This window comes from Nicotiana tabacum, chromosome 18 (assembly GCF_000715075.1).
Source record: "Nicotiana tabacum cultivar K326 chromosome 18, ASM71507v2, whole genome shotgun sequence".
In the NCBI taxonomy this organism is placed as follows: domain Eukaryota; kingdom Viridiplantae; phylum Streptophyta; class Magnoliopsida; order Solanales; family Solanaceae; genus Nicotiana; species Nicotiana tabacum.
Genome location: NC_134097.1, coordinates 23687098 through 23710177, shown reverse-complemented (window position 1 = coordinate 23710177; position 23080 = coordinate 23687098). Strand labels below are relative to the sequence as shown.

At 33.9% G+C, this 23080-nt stretch overlaps 1 protein-coding gene and 1 long non-coding RNA gene across 5 annotated transcripts; both read left to right on the top strand.

The window, feature by feature from the left end:
• Positions 1-8122: 8122 nt before the first annotated feature.
• LOC107797264 (uncharacterized) lies at positions 8123-11594 on the top strand. The gene is made up of 3 exons (XR_012701949.1): positions 8123-8282; positions 9537-9690; positions 10832-11594. It is a non-coding gene; the product is annotated as an uncharacterized LOC107797264 (long non-coding RNA).
• Positions 11595-13910: 2316 nt separating this feature from the next.
• LOC107797262 (uncharacterized) lies at positions 13911-22598 on the top strand. 4 transcript variants are annotated; one of them, XM_016620134.2, is made up of 6 exons: positions 13911-14064; positions 14252-14399; positions 21343-21534; positions 21809-21893; positions 22144-22210; positions 22309-22598. In XM_016620134.2, the coding sequence occupies exons 3-6, from the start codon at positions 21417-21419 to the stop codon at positions 22360-22362; spliced, it is 324 nt and encodes a 107-aa protein (XP_016475620.1). In that variant the 5' UTR covers positions 13911-14064; positions 14252-14399; positions 21343-21416; the 3' UTR covers positions 22363-22598. The 4 variants fall into 4 exon arrangements, with proteins under 4 accessions (XP_016475620.1, XP_016475617.1, XP_016475619.1 ...); XM_016620131.2 differs by having other exon boundaries at positions 21281-21534; XM_016620133.2 differs by having other exon boundaries at positions 21276-21534.
• The last annotated feature ends 482 nt before the right edge of the window (positions 22599-23080 follow it).

The window sequence follows — 23080 nt, the reverse complement described above, 5'->3', positions numbered from 1 at the left end:
TGCTTACAGGAGAAAATGTGTCATGGAATAAGAAGAGTAACTCGGACCACAGAGCTATGGTGGCATAAATTAGATGAATAAAATCTTTTCATCCTTAATTAAAAGTCTGGAGTTTAAATAGTGATAATAGAAAATTCATCATAGAAAACAATTTCCTTTTAAATGAGCTTTATGTAATGTGAATCTCATATTCCAAATATCATATGGTTAAACTAGAAACAAAAGAATAAGGATGACTCAGGCTTTTGAGATAAGTATTAACATCGTTAACCTATAATTAAGTTGCACTTTGTAGTTCACTAATTCAGTGACATATACATTGATTGATTTGTGTCAAATGTTCATGTACTCACATTTATAGTTTATTATTATTATTTCTATTGGCTTATTTTTGCGTTTTTTTGTTTCTTCAAAACTTGATTTCATGCTTTGCGATGACATCTTTCTGAAGATGACATCGACATGCTCTTTACATTTTTTAAATGCTACAATTACAAATGAAAATGACTTAAATTTGTTTATTCTAATTTTTATATATTCCTAGCTTAATATAGAAAGGTAGACATATACAAGTGTTGCTTGATTACCAACAAGATCTAAGGTCGTATAATGTATTACATCATTTTGCACTATTTATGCTAGTGATTTGGTCAATAGAAGCCAATGAAAGGTTAAGTTCTTAATTATTTAGCAACTTGCATCTTTTATTCTTTCACTAATATTGCACGAGACTTTTTGAGGAAAATCATATTATAAGTCTCAACTCTCAACCACCTTTCTATTGCATCATTCTTGAGATCATCAACCATGATACACAGTTTGTCCAAGAATGGAAGTTAATTCAATGGTTTGTTGCTTTCTCCTTCTTCTTCTTTTCCCTAGAGTAAGTAGGGCAAACAAGCTAAGTTTTTCTTCTTCTTTACCCTCGTGTTTTCTTTTTTTAGATCAATATTGTTACTTGATGTTTTCTTTGCTTCGGTTTTATTTTTTCTGGCTATTCTTACCATGTCGCTTTCATTAGTTCTTTCTTATAACTACTGCGATCTAGTATCTCTAAGGAGGAAAAAAGGTAGTAAGTGAGAATTGATCCTTGCTCCTTTAGATGAATAACTCGACATTCAACCAAGTATACCATTTAGCCTTTTTGAAGCAATGGTATCAACATATAATATTAAATCAATTTTAGAAAATATGTACATAAAATATCTAGTTTGGACGAGAGACTATGGGTTTACAGGCCCATAAATTAGGCTTAAATCCACCCTTGTCCCTAAAGGGCGAACCGACACAAATAGCCACTAAAAGTAGTGGCTTTTATTTTAAAGCCATTGTTTTCAATGTATTTAGACTTTAGCCACTCCTTTAAAAAACTTATACCTGACTGGACGAAAATACCCTTCTGGTATAACTTATACCTACGCTATCAACACAAGCAGCAGTTACACAAAGAGAAGAAACGAGCAGCAGCAGCAGTTACCACAGCGACGATCAACTAAAGATTGATAAAGTTATAGACATCGCCTCCTATGATAATTCTGTATTCCGGACATAGTGTCTTCATTTTAGAAATTGAATTCAAAAAAAAAATAAGAACACTATGTCCTTAACTTTGATTCTACTGGCCTCATTTTGCAAATTGAATAAAAAAACTTAAGGACAAAATGTCCTTCACTTTGTTGTTGTTCTTCTGTATACAAAGTCCTGTAGCTTGAGTTTCAAATTGTATGTTTTAATTTCTGGTTCAAATGTTAAGGACTGACAGTCCTTAACTTTTAAATACATGTTTAAATGTTAAGGACTAGCAGTCCTTAACTATTAATTCCGTGTTTAAATGTTAAAGGACAGACAGTCCTTAGCTTTTAATTTCTTGTTAAAAGTTACGGACTAGCAGTCCTTAACTTTTAATTCCATGTTTAAATGTTAAGGACTGACAGTCCTTAACTTTAATTACATGTTTAAATGTTAAAGGACAGACAGTCCTTAGCTTTTAATTTCTGGTTCAGAAGTTAAGGACTGACAGTCCTTAACTTTTAATTCCATATTTAAATGTTAAGGACTGACAGTCCTTAACTTTAATTATATGTTTAAATGTTAAAGGACAGGCAGTCCTTAGCTTTTAATTTCTGGTTCAAAAGTTAAGGACATGCAGTCCTTAAGTTTTAATTTTTGGTTCAAAAGTTAAGGATTGACAGTCCTTAAGTTTTAATTTCTTGTTCAAAAGTTAAGGACTGAAAGTCCTTAACTTTTAATTCCATGTTTAAATGTTAAGGACAGACAGTCCTTATCTTGGTCTTGCACTTACAGTACACCTGTTCTTAATTCTACAAGGATTAAGGACTGACAGTCCTTAACTTTTAAATACATGTTTAAATGTTAAGGACTAGCAGTCTTTAACTATTAATTCCATGTTTAAATGTTAAAGGACAGACAGTCCTTAGCTTTTAATTTCTTGTTCAAAAGTTAAAGACTGACAGTCCTTAACTTTTAATTCTATGTTTAAATGTTAAGGACTGGCAGTCCTTAACTTTAATTACATGTTTAAATGTTAAAGGACAGGCAGTCCTTAGCTTTTAATTTCTGGTTCAGAAGTTAAGGACTGACAGTCCTTAACTTTTAATTCCATATTTAAATGTTAAGGACTGGTAGTCCTTAACTTTAATTATTTGTTTAAATGTTAAAGGACAGACAATCCTTAGCTTTTAATTTCTGGTTCAAAAGTTAAGGACATGCAGTCCTTAAGTTTTAATTTTTGGTTCAAAAGTTAAGGACAGACAGTCCTTAAGTTTTAATTTCTTGTTCAAAAGTTAAGGACTGAAAGTCCTTAACTTTTAATTTCATGTTTAAATGTTAAGGACAGACAGTCCTTATCTTGGTATTGCACTTACAGTACACCTGTTCTTAATTCTACAAGGATTACTTTATAACGTATGTCCTTTGTTTCCCATTTTCTTGACTTGTAGGATGGAAACAATATGCATAATAGTTGCTTTTAATTGTAGATGGACTGAACACTATAAATATCTTGAAACAGAACATAAATCATGAACTAGCAAATGAAAAAGTACCCAATGCCTCGAGTGCCACCAGTTACAAGAGCATTCATGCCATAAAGGGACCATCTATTCACTTTTCCACTACACTTAGTGGCAGTGGCAGTAGTTGTGAGTCGAACTGAACTGCAATTCATCCATGGGTTTATTATAAAGTTTCTGGGTTTTGGAAGTTGAAGTTTGTGCTTGAGAGAAGCAGCAACAGTGTGTGAAATGAAGAGGGGTTCCGACATTTTCTTTTGGAGAGAGAGAGAGATAAGGGATTGAGGGATTCATGTGCACAAATAAGGGATTGAGGGATTGATGCTGTTGACCAAGCATGAAGGAGGCCGACCATGAAATCACCTTGGGTATTCCAGATGAAAATGCAACGCGAAAGAGAGGAAGAAAGGATAAAATTATCTTTTTTTCTATTAGTAGTGGCTATTTTTGCTGAGCATTATAATTAGTGGATAAAAATTAAAGACACCCTTAATTAATGGCTACTACACGCCATTTTTACGTCCCTAAACCCCGCTTGTGGATAGGCATTAGTTTAATTTGTTTTGATTTTTTTCTTATATATATATAGTTGCAAATTTCGAACATTGAAGTGATGAAATAAAATATGAAGATTATGGATTTTTATGATACGAATTTATTTCCTCGCTTTTTCCCCCATCCAATTCTTTCTCTGCCAATCCCTTGAAAGAGCAGATAACATAAACAAAATATAGACTGGGCATTGAACAATATTTCATTCAAGTAATTTAGATGTTTTGCCATTTGATGAAATGGACCAAAATGGTTATTAATCATATGAAATTCATTTAGATGAAAAAAGAAAATAAAATCGTTACTATTTCTTAAACACCAGGTGCATATACGTTTTTACTCAGACTTATAAATTAAAATTTATCTCTCTCTCTTAATGTAGGATTAACTTGATTATTAAGATTTAAGAGACCACAATTCGCTAGTATTGAATCCAACGACCTCCTATTGCAGCTGCTCAATTGGATTCATGTCTTTCCTTAACTGTCACGCTATTTTTCAAATTTATATTTGAATCCTTGATTCGAATTTTGTAAGCTTATATTCTGAAGAATTTTCAATTGCTCTAAATTATAATAGTGTTGGTGATTTTATCTTACTTTTATTACTTAGTTAGTATATAATAAAGAAAAATGACAAGAAAAAATAGGGGTTTTAACCTATTTGATCGGTCAGCCAAAGTTAATTATATCCCCTGGTCAAATATATAAAAAATTAATATATTGATTAGGTACAAATATGTATATTATATATTAATATACAAAATATATGTTTTTCGTCTATTATTTCTTGGTCTTCTATACCGTTTAGATTTTTCAAAAAAATGTGTGTTCTATTTATGTATGTGTATATATAATCTGGTAGAGTCGTCAATATGGACTTGGCCCGCTAGGCCGGCCGAACTCCGCCCGTGATTTTAATAAAGTTGGGCTAAGATTTTTGGAACCCATTTAAAAACGAGGCTTTTAAGCCCGGTCCAAGTAAGCCTGTGGCCCATGAGGCTTGACCAACCCATGGTCTTGTCAAAATAGCATGTGCTAACTAGTTTTTGGACTGATAATTGAAAAATAGCCACCGTTTGCAAAGTCATTGAAATATAACCACTATTTTGCTGCAACACGGAAAGTTCCAGCATAATATACAGGAGATTGGAGCACATGTGTATGAGCTTGCAACTGTTGGACCAACATAATATACTGGAATTCCAATATAATATATTGGAACTCCAGTATGCTATGCTGGAATATTTTCTAGATTTTGAACAGTGTTTTCGTTCAGATTTACCTTTACATGAAAAGTAGCTAAATTTTGATTATATTTGAAACAATGGCCACTTTTCAATTACCACTTGTAAAACTGATTATTTTTTAATTTCACCCTTAGTAAACGTATTTAATTAAATGTATAAAATATAGGGAACTAAAATAACAAGAAGATTAGTCCAATATCAAAATGGTAATATTTTTTATGGAAAATTTAAATATTTTTTATTCTTAAAATTATAGTTATTTCTTAATATTTAACAAATCAACATTACATATAATTATAGATTTAGATGAAAATGAAGATGTTAAGTCATTTTTGTTTCACAAGAGGATTCAATGTTCTTGGTGAAGATGATTTGTCGGTGATGAATATATCATGAGCACCTTAAAAATATTTTTTAATAGCTTGTTTTGAATATTGCTTTTAGACCATGTTTGGAAAGCCACTTTGGAAATGGATTTGAATATAATTATACAGTTTGACATGTTTGTTTGGCCAAGTAATTACTTGGTTAGCATAGAATTGGGTGTAATTGGATGGGTGTAATTACACTCTCCAATTCTCAGGGGGATGTTAGAATTTGTGGTAATTACACTGTGTAATTGCAAGGTTATCTTTTAGTTTCTTTCTTTTTTGTTTTTATTTTAATTTATTTTTTATAACTTTTTATTTCTATTATTTTAATTTTTTAATTTTATTTTTTCTTTTTAATTTCTTTTGTAATTTTAAAATATAATTTTCTTTGTACATTTTTATTTTTTATTTCTCTACCTTTACTTCTTGTGATTCCATGTAATTGCTTATATTTTATTTTTTATTTATTTTTATTATTCTATTTTTTAAAACTACACCTCCTAATATTAGAAATAATGAGTAATTAACAAATTTGGCATATAATGAGTGATGCAATTAAAGTGGAATTTCGTTGTTGAAGTGGTTATAAACTTATTATGTGTCCTGATCTTAAGTTGTAGTGAAACTTACTATTATTATGTTGAATTTGACATACGTTAAACTTTTTTTTTTTAATTTTGAAATTGTGTTATATTCATGGTTCCAATTTACTCGTTTTAGTAGTATTGACTCATATTGCATGTTGTTCATTTTTTAGCTAGATTTGATATATTAGTTTTGTCAAACATTTGAATAATGTTATGACATATTTATAAATATTAATTTATTTTATCAAACATGAATTCCATGATGTTCTTATAAAATGTATATTTTTAGTTTTTGTAAGTTTCTAAACTAAATATTATTAACTTGAAAAATATATCTATATAAATTATTTTTACAATACTAGTTATAAATATATGATTATTAATTAATGTATATTCACGAAAAAATATACATCTTAAATATCAAATATAATATCATTTATACTTATAAAAATTTACAAGCATATATTTATTATATTAACTTTTAAGTTTTGATAATTACTTCATTTAAAATTTAATCTAATGTGTAATTACACTATGACAAAAAAATAGGTCGTCGTAATTACAGTATGACAAACAAACAGGTCGTCGTAATTACACAACTATGTAATTACTAAGCTCTGTAGTTACTGCCCTAGTAATTACACCAATTTCAATTACTTGGTGGCTTTCCAAACAGACCCTTAATGAATAAAACATTGTCCTTCGTTTTTGTGTTTTATAGTAATCTATTGGAACAATGGCAAAAGTTATTTAGTTTTGCAGAAGCTTACTATCCAACAAGTATGTTTCTTTAACTTGTAATTTGTGCACCTGGTGTATATATATCTATAACACACATATTACAAGTTAAAAAACATTCTTGTTTTTCATATTTTTAAAAATATATGAAAAATAATTTTTAAAAATAGTGGGCTAACCCATGGGGCCAGTTACCCACGTAGGGCAGGGATGAGATAACCATTTTAAGGGCCATAAAAATAGTGAGCTGGCTTAGCCCAGCTAATCAAATGCCAAAGCCCGTGTGGCCTGGCTAGACTGGGTCGGACCAGCCCGTATTGACAGAATCTGGGACCAAACTGTATGGAATAATTTGGACTTGTATAACCTCAAATCAATAAAAACCCAAATTCTAAATGGACTTCAATTCTAGATCCAAGGTAAAAATTATGTGGGGTTGTCACTTTTTAAAGTGGTATTTACTTTTTATCCAGCATTTTCAATGTTTAGCAATAATAACCACTAGTCTATTAAAATTAATATGAAAAGACTGTATTACCCTTTTTTTATCTCTTTCATGTTACGGAGAAGAACTGTGTCTTTGAGACAGCGTTTTGACAAACTTAAGGGCTTAGTATTACTGAATCAGATTCTGAAGTTGAGAATTACAAAGCTCCAATCACTTTCCTCACTGTCTGAAATTCTATGCCCTCCTTTTTCCTCTCTTTCCCGAAAAAATTCGCGCATGCACAGTGAGAAAAACAATTCTTACATTTTCTAGTTCTTTGTTTTAACTTTTATTTTCTGCTAGTTCATATGTAATAATTGCAAAATTCTTGGTCTTTGTGATTAATTTTGTTCAATTGAGCAAAATCGTGCATTATGGATCTTGAACTTACAGTTCCAAGTTCAAAAGTTAAGGACACTTAGTCCTGAACTTCGAGTTCCAAGTTCAAAAGTTAAGGACACTTGGTCCTCAACTTAGAATTACAAGTTCAAAAGTTAACAACACTTAGTCTTGAACTTAGACTAACAAGCTCAAAAGTTAAGGAAAATAGGTCCTGAACTTATAGTTACAAGTTCAAAAGTTAAGGACAATATGTTTTGAAGTCCTGAACTTAGACTAACAAGCTCGAAAATTAAGGACAATAGGTCCTTAACTTAGACTAACAAGCTCAAAAGTTAAGGACAATAGGTCCTGAAGTTAGACTAACAAGCTCAAAAGTTAAGGACACTTAGTCCTGAACTTACAGTTACAAGTTCAAAAGTTAAGGATACTTGGTCCTGAACTTAGACTAATAAGCTCAAAAGTTAAGGACAATAGGTCCTGAACTTAGACTTACAAGTTCAAGTAGTCCTTAACCTAGAGTTACAAGCACCGAACTTAAGGACATGTGGCTCTGAACATCGGTTTCAAGTTCAAAAGTTAAGAACACGTAGTCCTGAAGTCCTAACTTAGAGTTGCAAGTTCAAAAGTTAAGGACACTTGGTCCTGAACTTTTATGAGCAGAAGGATATTTTTGTCCGGACAGGTAAAATTTATTAAATCAATGGCTAAAGACTAAAGACATTTTAAACAAGGGTTTAAAAGTAAATAAATGTGTTATTAGAGGCTAACCGTTCATTAACATATACTTCAGCGGTTCGGCCCACCAATTCCTTCGGGTGTTTTGGTGAAATCCATTGCATTTCCCTCTCCGTCGGCTGTTAAACTTTATTCTCCATATCTCTCTCCGGCGAAGTCATCGGCGATCTCTTTCTCCGGCAAAATCAAGTAGGTACCCTAATTCTCTTTCTCTCCGTCCCCATATTTACTTATTTATGTCTTTTATATGCTAAAACCGTAAACCCTAACTGCAAACCCATTTCACGATGGCTCGAAAGTTAGGATTATCTATTTATCTATTTCCAGTAAAATATCTCTTAGAAAATGAAACAGAAGAAAGAATAAGGTCGTAATTATGGAAGATTATTATGAGAGGGTGAATTGTATGTAAATGGACCTTCGGAAAACTCAAATTGATGACAGTTTTTTAAAGGCTCGTAAGCGCGCTTAAGCCCTGAAGCTCAGTTGAACACAGGTTCTGTGCTTCGCCTCGCTTAAGTGGCACTTTGCTATAGGCAGTGAGCTGCTAAGGCATGGGGCGCATCACTCATGGGCTCTATCTTTAGAGGAGCAGTAGTAAACAAATAATATTGTTGGTAATCTGATATACTATTTGCTAAGAAACGCTACGAGTCCATTTTTTAGTGATTAGGAATAATAAATTTAAATTTCGTATTGAAAACTAGCTCTTGAGAATAAAACTGCATCCTTTTTTCCAAATTAGAAATTTAAAAAATGATTTTTAAACTTTATTGACGCGATTTTTACTTCAAATGTTTAGCATAATTTTAGTTAGTTCAATTCTTTTGTGCAAGTAGTATTATTTGTCTTTGTAGAATTTTTTTTTTCTTGCATTGTCCGCTCACACAAACACATATCCTTCATTAGTGCATTTCTGTGTTAAAGTCCACATTCTAATTTCACCTTGCGTTTAAAGCCCGAACAGAGTTTAGTTTCCTGCGCTTTTCGCTTTTGACTATTTCGGTTGAATATTTGGTACTGTTATCTCCTTCAACTTGTGCCCTAATTTACTCTTCATTTTCTTTTTAAGAATTTAGAAATAACTATTTGCTTGAGGATTGAAACATGAAGATTCTCAAGGATTTTGATTTTAGGACTTGATAAATTCATTATTAAGATCTATATATGGACTTTCATTCCTGAAATCCATCATTGGATGGCATGGTTCCTTAGCTTGACCTGTAATGAAAATGGCCCATGTGAATTTTGGCAGTTGTGGACATTGTAATTTAGGCAGAAAGCAAGCTAAACTTTGTGCTAACCAAGCTTATAGTTCCTTTCGTTGTTTTGCGGACTCTGATTTATGAAAAGTTAAAATTTTACTTTGGTGAATGCTTGTAGTATTTCCTAGTCATGCTCATGGATAATTTTCTCATCATTTGTGGTTTGGATCATTAACAGCCATGAAGGTTAGGGCATCAGTGAAGAAGATGTGCGAGTTCTGTCGCACAGTCAAGCGACGTGGGCGCGTATATGTTCTATGCACAGCTAATCCCAAGCACAAACAGAGACAAGGCTATTCAACATTTGCCTCCGAAGGTCTCATATCAACCACGTATGCATTCTAAGGCTTTACTTTCTCTTTTAATAAATAAAAGTAATGCTGTTTGGTAAAAACCTACATCTTCTAGTACTTGAATCTCATTTTGTCTCGAATGAACCAAAATAAAGATATGCCAAGTATAGATAGGGAGAGGAGATAACATTTACATGGGACACTTTCTATCCATCGATAGGAGGGATGGCAAAGCCCTAGCTGAGTAGGGATGCAGCGATGCGCTGGCCACTGGGGTAGCATTCCAATTTTCTTTTAAAAATTAGAGTTTTTCGGTTAGAAACGTTTCATATTCTCACATTATGTTGCGGCAGGGCAGACTTCTGATCACGTAAGGGAGCCTCACTGGGCGGCACACATTGCACAATTTCCCAGAATCAAAAATAATTATGAGATTATGATGCGAATTTGACATTAGAAGGCCTTGCTTTTGAACAGTCTCCTGTACTCTGGTTATCGTCTCTGTACTTCCGCTGGGTGTTGACTTGAATTAAGTATTATATTGACTTTTTAAAAGTGGGCAGCCTTTGCAATTTACGAAAATAAGTCATAATTTTGGGATGGATTAAAATAAACAGGCTAAATAATAAAGTCGAATGGATGGAGTTGCTCTAAAAAAAATCGTATACGCTGATGGTTTACACTGTGTTTATGAACCAAAAACTGTAACATTGCTGCCACTAGTTGTTCGAAGAAAAAGAGAACCTCTGAAATATTGAAACAGCTCACTTGTTACCAGTCTCCAAAAAAATATTGAAACAGCTCATGATGTTTACGCTTAAGTATGCGGAATAAGAGAAACTAACTGTACCTTTAACTACTTTTTAGTGTGATATAGAAGTCACTTAGATAGAGGAGCTTTTGTGTACTTATGAAAAAATAATAAAGGAGGAGACTTTGTCCACGATATCCTTCCGCTGCAAGAATTCTCCTTTTGAATTTCTGTTGCTATCTTGAGTAGTTGTGTAATTTCTGGATGTAAGTGTGGTGCATGGAATCCATGTTTTCTGTTGGATGAAGCTGTTACTTTTTTGCATTGCACAACCATCTTTTAATATATAGTCCGCTATACTATGCTATGTACAGGCTTAAGTAAAAAGATTTGCCAGACTACTAAGTCTTTTTACTGATACCTCTTCAGGCCTGTAATGACGAGGGTCACACAGGATACTTCAGTAACTGAGGGTATCCGCAGTGGTCTGACTTCTCTTGTTCCTGTGAAGACCGAGCCAACTGTGACACCTTGGTGGAAAAGGGGTCTGGTTTCCGTTCTATTCAACAGTAAGCAGTAAAATTTTATCACAAAGAGTGCAACGCCCAGATACTCCTAAACATCGATGCGTTCTTGAATTTTGCTCAGCTTTGCTTCCTGTTTTTTCCTCTTAACCCATCATACCCTTAAGTTACATGTGTTATGTGTGCTAGTACAATTACAATGAACTATAAGTGTGTTAGTACCTTCTATTCTTGTTGTTAATCACCTAGGCAGATCTCCCTCTTCCCTTGCTTTCTACTATGATTGACCATGAGAGTGATTTATCCATCGAAAAAGAAAAAAAGAAGATGAATTTCAATTTTCTTTTCTTTTCCCGTGGAAACTCAACTTCGTTCACTTTCATTTATTTGATTGGTCCATCAGAAAAAGAAAAAAAGGTCGATGAATTATCCATCAAAGCAGGTTGCTAGGGCTTGAGCTATTCGATGGAGCGCAGACACAATGTTACAGTGTTGGACCGCGAAACCAATAAATGGAAGTTATTTTCTTGTGCAATTAGAACCTATATATTTATTTTGTTGGACTTTTGCTTGTCAGTGGATCTGAACTGAACTTTTAATAACTGTGTCAACATTATTGTAGCCCTTATTAGGTGAATTATTGGATGTCAATTATTTTGATTACTACATTTCAGCTTTGTTTTGTGTCCAAGTCGCCTCACATCTCTACTAGACCTCCCTGTTTCTCCAGTCACATTTCAATGGTAGAAAATCACATTAAATGAATGCATATGCCTTTCAAAACTCAGTCAAGGGGTTTAATGTAACCTTTTTTTTATTTCAAAATTGCTTGTGTTATCTTATTTAAAATTAGATGGTCTCATAATCGGAGGTGGAGCTATTATCCTCCATTAAATTTTATTATTGTTTTATAATGTATAAATCAATTGTCGTACGCTTTGAAATTATATATTACGCTATGGTTCGTGTTTTGTTTTGGTCGATTTTTGCGAAGTTGATTATTCATCGTGCTATATAATTTACTGTGTATTCAGTATAACTCACGCATTTGCACAAACTAATCCAGACAAGGGAACACTAGTATCATTTCTCTCTTTCTTAACCACTATAGAGAGAGATTTGATTAACGTACTGTGCTACAAGCCACATTACCCTGGTTTTTTCATCCCCAAAAACTTCAATGATTTTTCTTAGTGAATAAATACATTTGAAAATTGTCATTTATTTCTGTTAGAATATCATTTACAAAGTAAAAGTAAAAGTAATAGTACAAGTGCTGTTATCTACGACTCGCAAACCTTTTGTTTCACACGAGAGAAATTTGGATGAATATGGAGATCTATTCTTTTGTATCAGATTAAGAAATTTCAGTACAGTAATGTTTGACAAAAAAATGTAGAAACAAGTTTATGTTCATAAATTACATAAATCACTTTGGTTTTGTTATTATTACCCTCTCTTGTCTCTCTTGGTCGAGGTCGTCCATATCAATTTCCAACCACCCTCACTCCCAAAAAGTCAAAAAGGAAATAGAAAAAGCCTCCCCCCAGAAAATACACAACCAAAAAGAAAAAATGAAATAGAAAAATAAAACTGGGTTGAAGTATGAAATGTTACATCTATAATTTTTAACTGTTCGAGTACTGTTAATTTTTATTTACTTGTTTTAAGTCTGTAATACGCTCTTATTAACATGTAACATTAGCTCTGGAATGAACATCGCTCTACTATAATACCAATTATATGAAATGTACATTTTTAAAATTTAAGGATGTTAGTAAGGAGCAAATTTTCTAGTTCATTTATTTATCCTAGGTCTATAATGAAATCTAACAGTACATCCACCCAAGAGTGTAAGCAAATAATTAATGAGGTCGGTTAAAAAAATGTGATTTCAAGTTCAAATTCTATGGAAGTAGAAGTATTAGTATATGATTTCTTTCCATCCGTCCAAGTTTTTTAGATAGAATTATTCCGTATCTCGTTGAGAGGCAGGTGTATCTCGTAAAATTAATATGTGCACGCAAGCTAATTCGGACATCATAATTATTAAAAAAATAAAAAAAATAAAAAATGAAATTCAACAATATCCATATATTCCCAAACTCATAGTGCTATAGAATAAACAAATAGTATTATCCACAAAGAATCAATCAACTATTATTACTGAATACTCGTCAAAATAGCAAGGTATAGTCAGTTTTCGGACTGATCATTCAAAAATAGCCACCGTTTACGAAGTTAATAAAAAATAGCCACTATTTTGCTGCAACAAAGACCGGTCCCGCATAATATACTGGATTTCGGTGCATCTGTGTACGAACTCCAGCATATTATGCTGGACCGATATACTTTGCTAACTCCTGTATAATATACGGGAGACTGGAGCACCGGTGCTCCAAACTCCAGTATATTGTACTGGACATTTATACTTGCTGGAACTCCAGTATATTATGCTGGAGTTCTAGTGTACTTATGTTGGAACTCCAACATATTATGCTGGAGTTCCAGCATAATTATCCTGGAACTTCCGTATAATATGCTGGAGTTCAAGCATACTTATGCTGGAACTCCAGTATAATATACGGACGTATTTTTCGGGTTTTGAATAATATTTTCACTCAGATTTATTTTTACATAAAAAGTGACTAAATTTTGATTACTTTTGAAACTGTGCTATTTTTAAATTTCTCCCCTCCATTTAGTTAACCATCACATTCACGTGGCCCATCCCATCAGATTCTTGATTCTTCAAATCGTATTAATACCACTTTACCACAAAGCACACATGATAATTGCATAAAGATAAAGATAATAAATGATTCTGTTTGGGCAATTTGTTTTCTATTATTTTCACTCAAAGTTTAAAGCAGATTAATTTTTTTTTATATTTTTAATAAAACTTGAAATCTCATAATTCTACACTTATTTTATTAATCACTGAATTATACCATTCAGCATTATAAAGATAATTTAAATTTTAACCTCAGAGACACGAGACGCCTAATTATTAGCAACTAGGACACCTCACTTACTAGTCCACTATTGAAATATCAAACCCACAGATAAAGCAGAGAGAGAAACTCTCTGTGTGTGTGAGAGAGAGAGAGGGGCGCCCCCAGTCTCAGTTTCTTCCAGGTATAGAAACACCCTTTTGGAATTCAGTTTCATTACCAATTATATCTTTAATAATAAATTACTGTGTTGCATTTATTATCCATATGTATATTATGGTTGCTCTAAGGTAAGGAAAAAGTTTTTTTTTTTTTTTTGTATTAATCTGATTCTTGAAACTGAAAAAGGTTTTTTTTTTTTTTGGGTGCAGAAAAAGATTGGATTTTTATGCTTGGGTTTTAGTGATCTGGTTCATTTGGGAAATTTGAAGAACAATTGGATAATTCTTGTATGTTTAGACATATGATGATTTACACTTCTTTCAGTGCTTGGATCAGTCACTTTCTAGCTTGCATGGGGTATGTATTCAGATTCTTCATTATCAATTTTTGTTTCTTGTTTATTCTTAGTTTAGTTTACTTTCTGTTTTGTCTTCAAAATCTGGTGAATTCAGGCTGTTAAGTGATTATGTGTTGTTTGTTGAAACATTATTTGCTATCATTGACTTTTTCTGAAGATTGTGATCCTTTTACCTGTTTGAAATCATTTAATGGCTGTTTCTATATTTTAGCTACTCAATAAGACACCCAAAATAAAAAGAGAAAAGGAAAAAAAAAGAATTGGAGAATGGTTTTTGCTTATGCGAGAGGAAGAATGAGAAGGTTTAGAACTTTTCTCTCTTTAGATGGAGGAAACTGAATAAGAAACTTAAGTTTCTCTTTATGGGTGTTTGATCTTCCAAATTGGCTAAAGAGTTGTCGTTAAAGTAAAGTTCATCTACCAAAAGGCTAATCCTATCTTTGTTTTATGAAAACATTCAAGTCTTAACTACTGAAACCGAGCTTCTCCACAAAGTCCGAATTGCAGGAAACTCGGAAACTATGTTGCACGGGCTTTCCAAAGTGCTACCGCAACCGTGTCGGATCCTCCAAAAATACGCTACGTCTTGAGGATCCGACATGCACCCGGTGACATTTTCGGAGAGTCCGAGCAACATAGCTCGGAAAACAAATTCGAAAAATCTTTGACAAAGTTTGGGGAGGATATTGTAATTTCAGTGGCTTTATACAATCAATAGTTGGAACGATCCCATAGGCGCTTCTTTATGTACCTCATCTTAGTTGTGAATTTAAAAAATGGCATATAAAATTACCAAAGTAGATATCGTTTTTGACATGGGATGATGAATATCTTTTCATATGTTCTGTTTGGAACTTGCTTATGTTCTCCTATTGCTTTAAATATGTATAATTTCCTTGGGAACCAATGCTTAGAGCTAGTTTGGAAGGGGTTATGTTGGACGAGAAAGCGATCGAGCGTATATTTACTGGCATTCTTGGAGCTGGTTTGGAAGGGGTTATGTTGGATTAGAAAGTGATTGAGTGTATATTTTGTTAGTATTTACCTTTTGTTTTCTTCCTGTAAGGGGGACAAAGGGAAAGAAGGAGGGAGGAGGTGAACCTTCCAATTTACTTGCACTTCAGGAGTATTTAGCCTTTTCCTCTGGTTGTTTGATAAAGCTAAAAAACAAAGTACAAGATTTATTTTCTTCTTTCCTTCAAATTCTGGAGGGATCGGAAAAACTTATGTTGAAGGGAAGCATACTGTTTCAGTAATCTCACATTCCTCGTACTACTAAGCAAACAAAGGAAATAGCCCTTCCTCGTTCCTCCTTCAATTCACCTCCTACCAGTCACTGTCTTAGACTCTTAGTGCTTGTTACTTTTGTATGTGATGAGGCTGATGCATGAGCCTCCAAAGTTAAAGAGAGCCTTTCATATGTGATTTGGGAAAAAGGGGATGGGGAGGAGATAGGTGCGGAAAGGGGAGAGTTTTTAAGGACTTAGGAGTAGCTTATGAATATTGCTGAAATTAAATCTGACAACTGCAGTATTCTTGCGACATACTTTATCTTGAAGATTTTGTCATCGGTGGTGGATGTTTGTAACATGATTTTGAATGGCTGCTATAAGGGAGCGCTCACTCTTCATCCCCAATTATCTTACCAACTTGTTTTAAGTGCATCCCAATCTTTTTTAATAAAGGAAAAAAGAATCGCCAAGTATCTAAACTTATATAATACGTTACTATCTTATTACGTTTGTATTGTTTTGCACATTTAAACTCTATTCTGAAAAAAGGTTTAGCTAAATTGTGTTAAAGATTGCTCCTAGTTGTCCTTTCCTATGTGAACGGAGTCATATAATAGGTGATAAAGGGAGGATAGAAAGTCATAACAGTGGAGCCTTAAACTGATGCCATAATGAGCAGGCTTCGTTGATCATTAGCGTAAGAGAACATGTCCCCTATCAAACTATCAGTTGCCTAAGGGTTTGTAAAGAAACTTATAAGGTTTTGGACTACTCCACTCATAGTCGTAAGGTGTTGGTTTGGATGCTCAGATTCATTCAAATAGTATCAAAATCAAACTTTGGTAAACTTGTTTAAACTATTGTCTTTTCTTTACCTATTCTACTGATTTGACATCTCTTAATTCGGTCCATCGAGCTATTAATAGGTACACTTCTTTGTCTATTGAGCCATTTCTCTCTACTTTGACTTCCACTTTCGTCTAGTCATAAAAATAAAATAAAAAGAAAAGAAACAAGAAAAGAAAGAGACAAAAAATTTTTAAAAAAAGAGTAAAAAAGGTCTTAAGTCCCGTGCAAACCCAAGAACTGGTTACACGTACAGGAGGGTATAGTGGATCTTTCCCACATCAGTTGTATAAGGTTTCGGGTGTATAAGGTCCTTGGCTACTCCACTTGTATAGATTTTGGATTGGATACTTGGATTCTTTCACAACTAGAATGTTGATTCTTGTAAATGTGGAGCTACCTATGGGCAAATTAGAGAACATATGATCTGGTGATACCCCTCTTCCCATTTCTAGCTCTGCCCATTGGGTTTTAGAAAGGAGCCGATAAGTTGTATCTAGGACATGTAACAAAGTTGGTGGAAGAACATACTTGTATTATGTACTATCATTTTGTGAAGTTATTAATCCATCATCGATTGCTCCATAGAATTGAAAATTTAAAGTCATTTTTAATTGACCCAAATATGCCAACATCGGACAAGTTCTCTTACATTAATGACCAATGAAGTTTATGCTCATTGTAACATCAGCCTTGTTGTGAAAAATAACCTATAAAAAATATATACGGTGAATAACATGAGCAAAAGTTAGAGCACCAAGACATAGTAATCGACAAGAAAAAAGAGAGTAACAAAGACACCGATTTTATCGTGGAGACTGGAGAACACTTCCAAATAATGTAAAAACTCACATCCTAAGAGGAGCAAAATCGTATCAGTATAATAAAGAAGTTTACACTTGGTAGTATCGGGCAAAATACTCAACAGACCACTATACTCAAAAGAAACAACTTTCTTTTGATCTACACACCTCGCGATGATATCGCTTACACACTATATTTTTTTCTCACAAATTACTTTTTTCTATTGTTTGTGAATGTGAATTGCTCTCAGCTTTTGCTTCCTTTTTTTATTTTTGTGTGTTGAAATTAGAGAAATATTTCTATTTATAACAATAGGAGCTATAGGCTCCAACCACGGGAGAAGTTGCCAAAAATTCTCCACACATTTCATTCTTGGCCTCCAAGGATGAATTTCATCAAGTGTTTTTTGACACATGGCTTTTCAATAAGCTAGAGATGGATTTCATAAATCTGCCCTCCAGGAAGATCTCACCCTACTTGTGAAATACAACGACCATTGAAGTGATCAGAAAGGCAAATAGTAGAATCGTCGATGTATTCTTTCTTAAATTGTGTCCTCGTTAGTGATGATGTGAAGCTAGAAATTCTTGAGGAGATGCTCTCTCATTAGTGGATGAAAGTTATGCAAGAAGATTATGGAATCTCTGTAGAAATTGCACGAGTTGGTTGAACTTCCAAAGGAAAAACGTCCAAAGTAGTCTTTAAACTCACGAAAGATCGCAATAGCGATTTGTTTAGAAAGGTAGAAGTAGCAAGCTGTCTATACGAACTATTTTGAGCTTAGCATCTAGTCAAAATCTTGAGCCCATTTGGATTGGCTTAAAAAAAGTGGCTTTTCAGCAAAAATAGCTTTTAAGCCAAAAAGTAATAAGTTGGGGTTGCCCAACTTACTGCTTTTGGCTTATTTTAAGCAGTTTTTAACTTATTCTAAGTACTTTTTGACTTTGCCAAACACCGCAAAAGTTAAAAAGAACTTAAAAGCTGATTTTACCTGCTTAAAAGCCAATGCAAATACCCTCTATATAGAGCAGTCGGAAGAATTTAAAGCAAAATGGTGGAACACATGATGTGCAAATTGAAGAAGAGTCTATGGGTTGAAACATGCACCAGGGTAGTGGTACAAGAAATTTGATTCATTCATGAAAGTCAAATATATATACTTCTAAAGATATTTTGATAACAATTTTATCTTGTTATATGTGGATAATAAGTTGATTGTAAGACATGATAAAAATCTAATAGCCAAGTTGAAGGGAGACTTGTCCAAGTCATTGAACATGAAAGACTTAGAGTACAACATAATACATTCTAGGAATGCAGATTAGTCGAGATAGAAGTACAGAACGAGTAGAAAGTTGTGGTTGTCCCAGGACAAGTACATTGAGTGTGTATTAAAATGCTTCAACATGAAGAGTGCTAAGCCAGTCAGCACACCTTTTGTTGGTTATATGAAGTTGAGCAAGAAGATATGTCCCACAACAAAGGAGAAAGACAGCAACGCCAAAGTTCCTTATTCTCTATTGTTAGGAGTTTGATATATGAAATAGTAAGCACCAGATCCGACATTGCACATGCAATCGTTGATGAGCAGCTTTCTTTAAAATCCCAGAAAAGAACACTAGGAAATAGTTAAGTGGATACTCAGCATTTTAGAGGTACCTCAGAACTACTTGTGTTTTTTAAGATCTGATCCAATTTAGAAGGGGTATACAAATACTGATATGACAGGTGATCCTGATAATAGAAAATCCACTAATGGATATTTGTTTACTCTCTTAGGAAGAGCTATATCATGGCAGTTGAATTTGCATAAGTGTCGCTCACTCTAAAATGATATGGCTCAAAGGGTTCTTCAAGAAATGACTTGCATTAGAAGGAGTGACGCTCTAAGTGTAATAGACTTGAGCAAGAACTCCATGTACATGCAAGGACTAAACACATTACTTAAGATTTCATTAAATTCGGCAAAAGGCAGAGCATTTCTTGAAGATCTTTTCATGTGAGAATCCTTTAAGTACGTTGACCAAGATGGTACCAAGAAACAAGTTTGAGTTGTGCAAAAACCTTGTCGGCATGCGCTCAAATTATAAGTCCGGTATTACCTCCTTTAGGTGAATAAATCTGGAGGGAGAGATTTGTGGGATCTATCCCTACTTGTTAAATCGCCATGTGCCAAAACAATATGAAGTGTGTGGAAGAGAAATTTTTGGTAATTTCTCCTCTCTTTTTGTATTTTTGTGCTTGGAGCTCATAGCTCGTGTTGTTATAAATAGAGGCATTTCTCTCACTTCAACACACACAATAGAATACAAAAATAAGAGAAGATAGCAATTCGCATATAATAAAATAGAGAGTGAGTGGTATCATTTTTAGGGGTGTACAAAATAGAGTTGTTTCGTTAGAGTATGTAGTGGTCTTTCGAGTATTTTACTCGAGACTATCAAGTGTAGATTTTCTTACTATATCGATATTATTTTGCACCCCTTAGGCAAAAGCAGATCTAGGATTTTAAGCTTATAAGTAATGGATTCTAGGACAAGATCACTTAATGAATTTAAGATAAATTATTTATACATATGCATATTATTAAGTGAATTTCTTAACACAAACACAACCTGTGCTAAAACTATTGGGTTCTGCCAAACCCGTGAATGTATTCTAGATTTGCCCCTGAGCTTGGGCCGTGAGTTTTTTCCTTATTGAGGAGGGTTTTCCACGTTAAAATCCTGGTGTATTACTTTTTCTATTCTCGTTGCTTACCGTATCTTGGTGGTCCATTTTATTCTTGTTATTGCCAGTGAAATTTTATTTCTATGAGTTGTTTTTCTTAACAAGGCTGAACTCAAAATGAGCGAAAACTTCATTGATCATTAGTGTTAACTTGTCCATATCGGTTGTCTAAGGATTTCAAAATATAGTCTATATGGGCTATTGCACCCATAGTTCTAACTTTTTTTGGATTTGATGCTCAAATTCTTTTATATGGTTTCAGAAGTGAACTTTAGTTTTCACTAGTCTTCTCTCTGCCTATTCTATGGACCTGTGCCTCTCTACATATTCAGTCCATCGAGCCATTTGCAGGCACACTCCTAGCCTATTGAGCCTTCTCTCTGCTCCATGCTGACTTAAGCCATTCCAGTCTTCTCCAAATAAGGAAAAAAGGAAAAGGAAAGAAGAAACAAAAGTGGAAGAGAGAAAAAAGTGAAAAGAAAATGTCTACAGGTTATGCACGGGAGAGTTTTAGAGAACATGTCCCATATCGGTTGTATAAGGGTTTCAAAAAGGTTTTCCTAGGTTATGAGCTACTCCAGCCTCCATTGGTAGTGTTTAGATAATGAGTCGGATGCTTAGATTTTTTTTCTTCACAATTTGGATGTCGATTGTTGTTAATATGGAGCTACCAGCGGACTGCTTTGAGAACATACAGTGTGGAGATTTCCCCTCTTCCCATTCTTTCCATTTCTTTGGGGCATAAAAAAGGAGCTGGTAAGTTGTATTTTGGACATGCAACGAAACTGGAGGAATGACACACTTGACAGTTCTATGAATTTGTGAAGGTTATCAATTCATCGTTGAGTTTTGAAGTAAGTGTGTCTTCTAATAAAACAGAATCTACTAATGCTTATTTTACACCTTTCCCACCCTACTCCAATAAAGAAAGGACAAATATCCTACTGTGAGAAAATTCGCCACATGACCTTTTGCCCTTTCACTTCACCGGTAACTAATTTGAATTTAAATCAGACATTTCATCTCTTCAAACTGCTGTAGTAAGACCATCCTTCGAGTTGGAAAGACACCCCCCCCCCCCCCTTTTCTTGTTTTGATAGTTTGCATGTATATATTGTTAATCTGGGACTCTGTGTGCTTGTTTGATAGTTCAAGTGTCCTCTAAACATTTTTCTTCTTGTCACCATAGTTATTGTGGCGTCAAAACATTTTTCTTCTTGTCACCATATGGTTGTATATGCAAATAAACCTGAATTTGAACAGAGCAGAGGTTGTTTTGGTTGCTGTTCCAAATCTCATCCAATTATTGCTGTGGATGAACCATCTAAAGGACTGAGAATTCAAGGAAAGTTGGTGAGAAAACCGAGTATATCAGATGATTTTTGGAGCACAAGTACATGTGAGATGGAGAACAGTACCGTTCAATCTCAAAGGAGCATGTCTTCCATCAGTATCTCAAATAGCCTCGCTCAACACGGTGGCACTGGCAGTGCTAGCAACAATAATGAATTCGTAAATCAGGGCAAGTTCATTGCAATGGCTAGATTTTCCTTTTCTTTCTTTATAATATATATTACAAAACTAGCCGTTTTCGGAGTTACCTGGTACCTATTACTGTTGTTGCCATGGAATTAGTCGAGGTGCGCGCAAGCGGCCCAGACACCATGGTTACCAGGAAAAAGAAAAAAAAAAAGCAAACACTAGCCATTTTCATCCACGTTCGAGTCTGTTTCCACCTTGCATGAATAGGGACTTTTTAAGTTGTGTTTGCTATTTTGACAGTCTGCTGATTGCAGGCTATCTTCTTTGGAACCAGTCCAGACTTCAGTGGCTAGCAAGTAAAAAGCCCGAGAACCGAATAGTTGAAGAACCCATGTTAAAGTGAGAACCTTTGCTCATCTTCATGTTTCTCAGGGAATCAAACTTTAGGATTTTATTAAAGTGGTATAATGTCACTAGAAGATTTTCGGAGATAATTAACTTCACGATTAGACATGGTTGAATGCGCTGCTAGACTTTTCCAATAGACGCTATCATTTTTACAACTCCAGATTTTGAATCTGTTTCTTTCACATGATTTTAAGTTTGTCTAGTTTTATCGGCTAATTGTGCTTGTTCTGTGTCACTGTAGTTGGAATGTTTCTTATGAAAGCTTATTTGGGACTAACAAGCGTTTTCCTCAACCAATTCCTCTCTCGGTGAGTGTCACTTCTCTGGAACTTTTGTGGATATCTTTTCTCTTCCATTTCGAGGGAAGGCTCGGATTAACTTTTTCCAAATGGTTGTTTCTTTATAGGACATGGTCGACTTTCTTGCTGATATTTGGGAGCACGAGGGTTTGTACGATTAACCATGCTGATCCGAGTTGTGTATTGATTTTCTTCGTGTTATAATCTGAATTTTACTGGTTGTTTTAACCTCTGAAAAAATTGTGTATAGTTTCTAGAATACAGGGACAGGCAGAGGATGGAAGTATGTTTAGAAAACTAAGATTTAACTGATAGGAAATGAGAGGCTAAAAGCAAAGGAAAACATTTATATAGGGATTGAATATGCTTTGTAAATGGGAAGCTATTTTACTCTGCATAATCTGTGATTATATATGTTGCTGGTTTACTAATTTTGTCAAATTTGATTTCCTTATAATAGACTACAGATTTCTGGAAATCACATAATTGTGTGAGTGTTGGTTGCAAAAAAATGAGCTATTTAAATGTTTATAGTGTTTCGACGTTTCTTATTTCATTTTTAGGATAAACTATACTAGCTTTAAGGGAGAAATTCAAAAATAGCTAGATTTACAACTGGTCGTTCAAAAATAGCCAGTTTTAAAAGTAATCGAAATTTAGCCACTAAAGATAAATCTGAGCGAAAACATTGTTCAAAACCCGGAAAATACGCCAGTATATTATGCTGGAGTTCCATGCTGGAGTTCCAGCATAAGTATACTTGAACTCCAGCATATTATACTGGACTCCAGGATAAGTATGCTCGAACTCCAGCATAATATACTGGAGTTCCAGCAAGTATATCTGTCCAGCATAATATATTGGAGTTTGGAGCACTGG

Bases quoted from the DNA above. Each gene is read 5' to 3' on its own strand.
- LOC107797262 (XM_016620131.2), top strand. From the start codon at position 14,332: ATGTTTAGACATATGATGATTTACACTTCTTTCAGTGCTTGGATCAGT. The intron at 14,400-21,280 runs GTATGTATTCAG...TGAACAGAGCAG, and splicing joins CACTTTCTAGCTTGCATGGG to AGGTTGTTTTGGTTGCTGTT. The intron at 21,535-21,808 runs GCAAGTTCATTG...TGCTGATTGCAG, and splicing joins TAATGAATTCGTAAATCAGG to GCTATCTTCTTTGGAACCAG.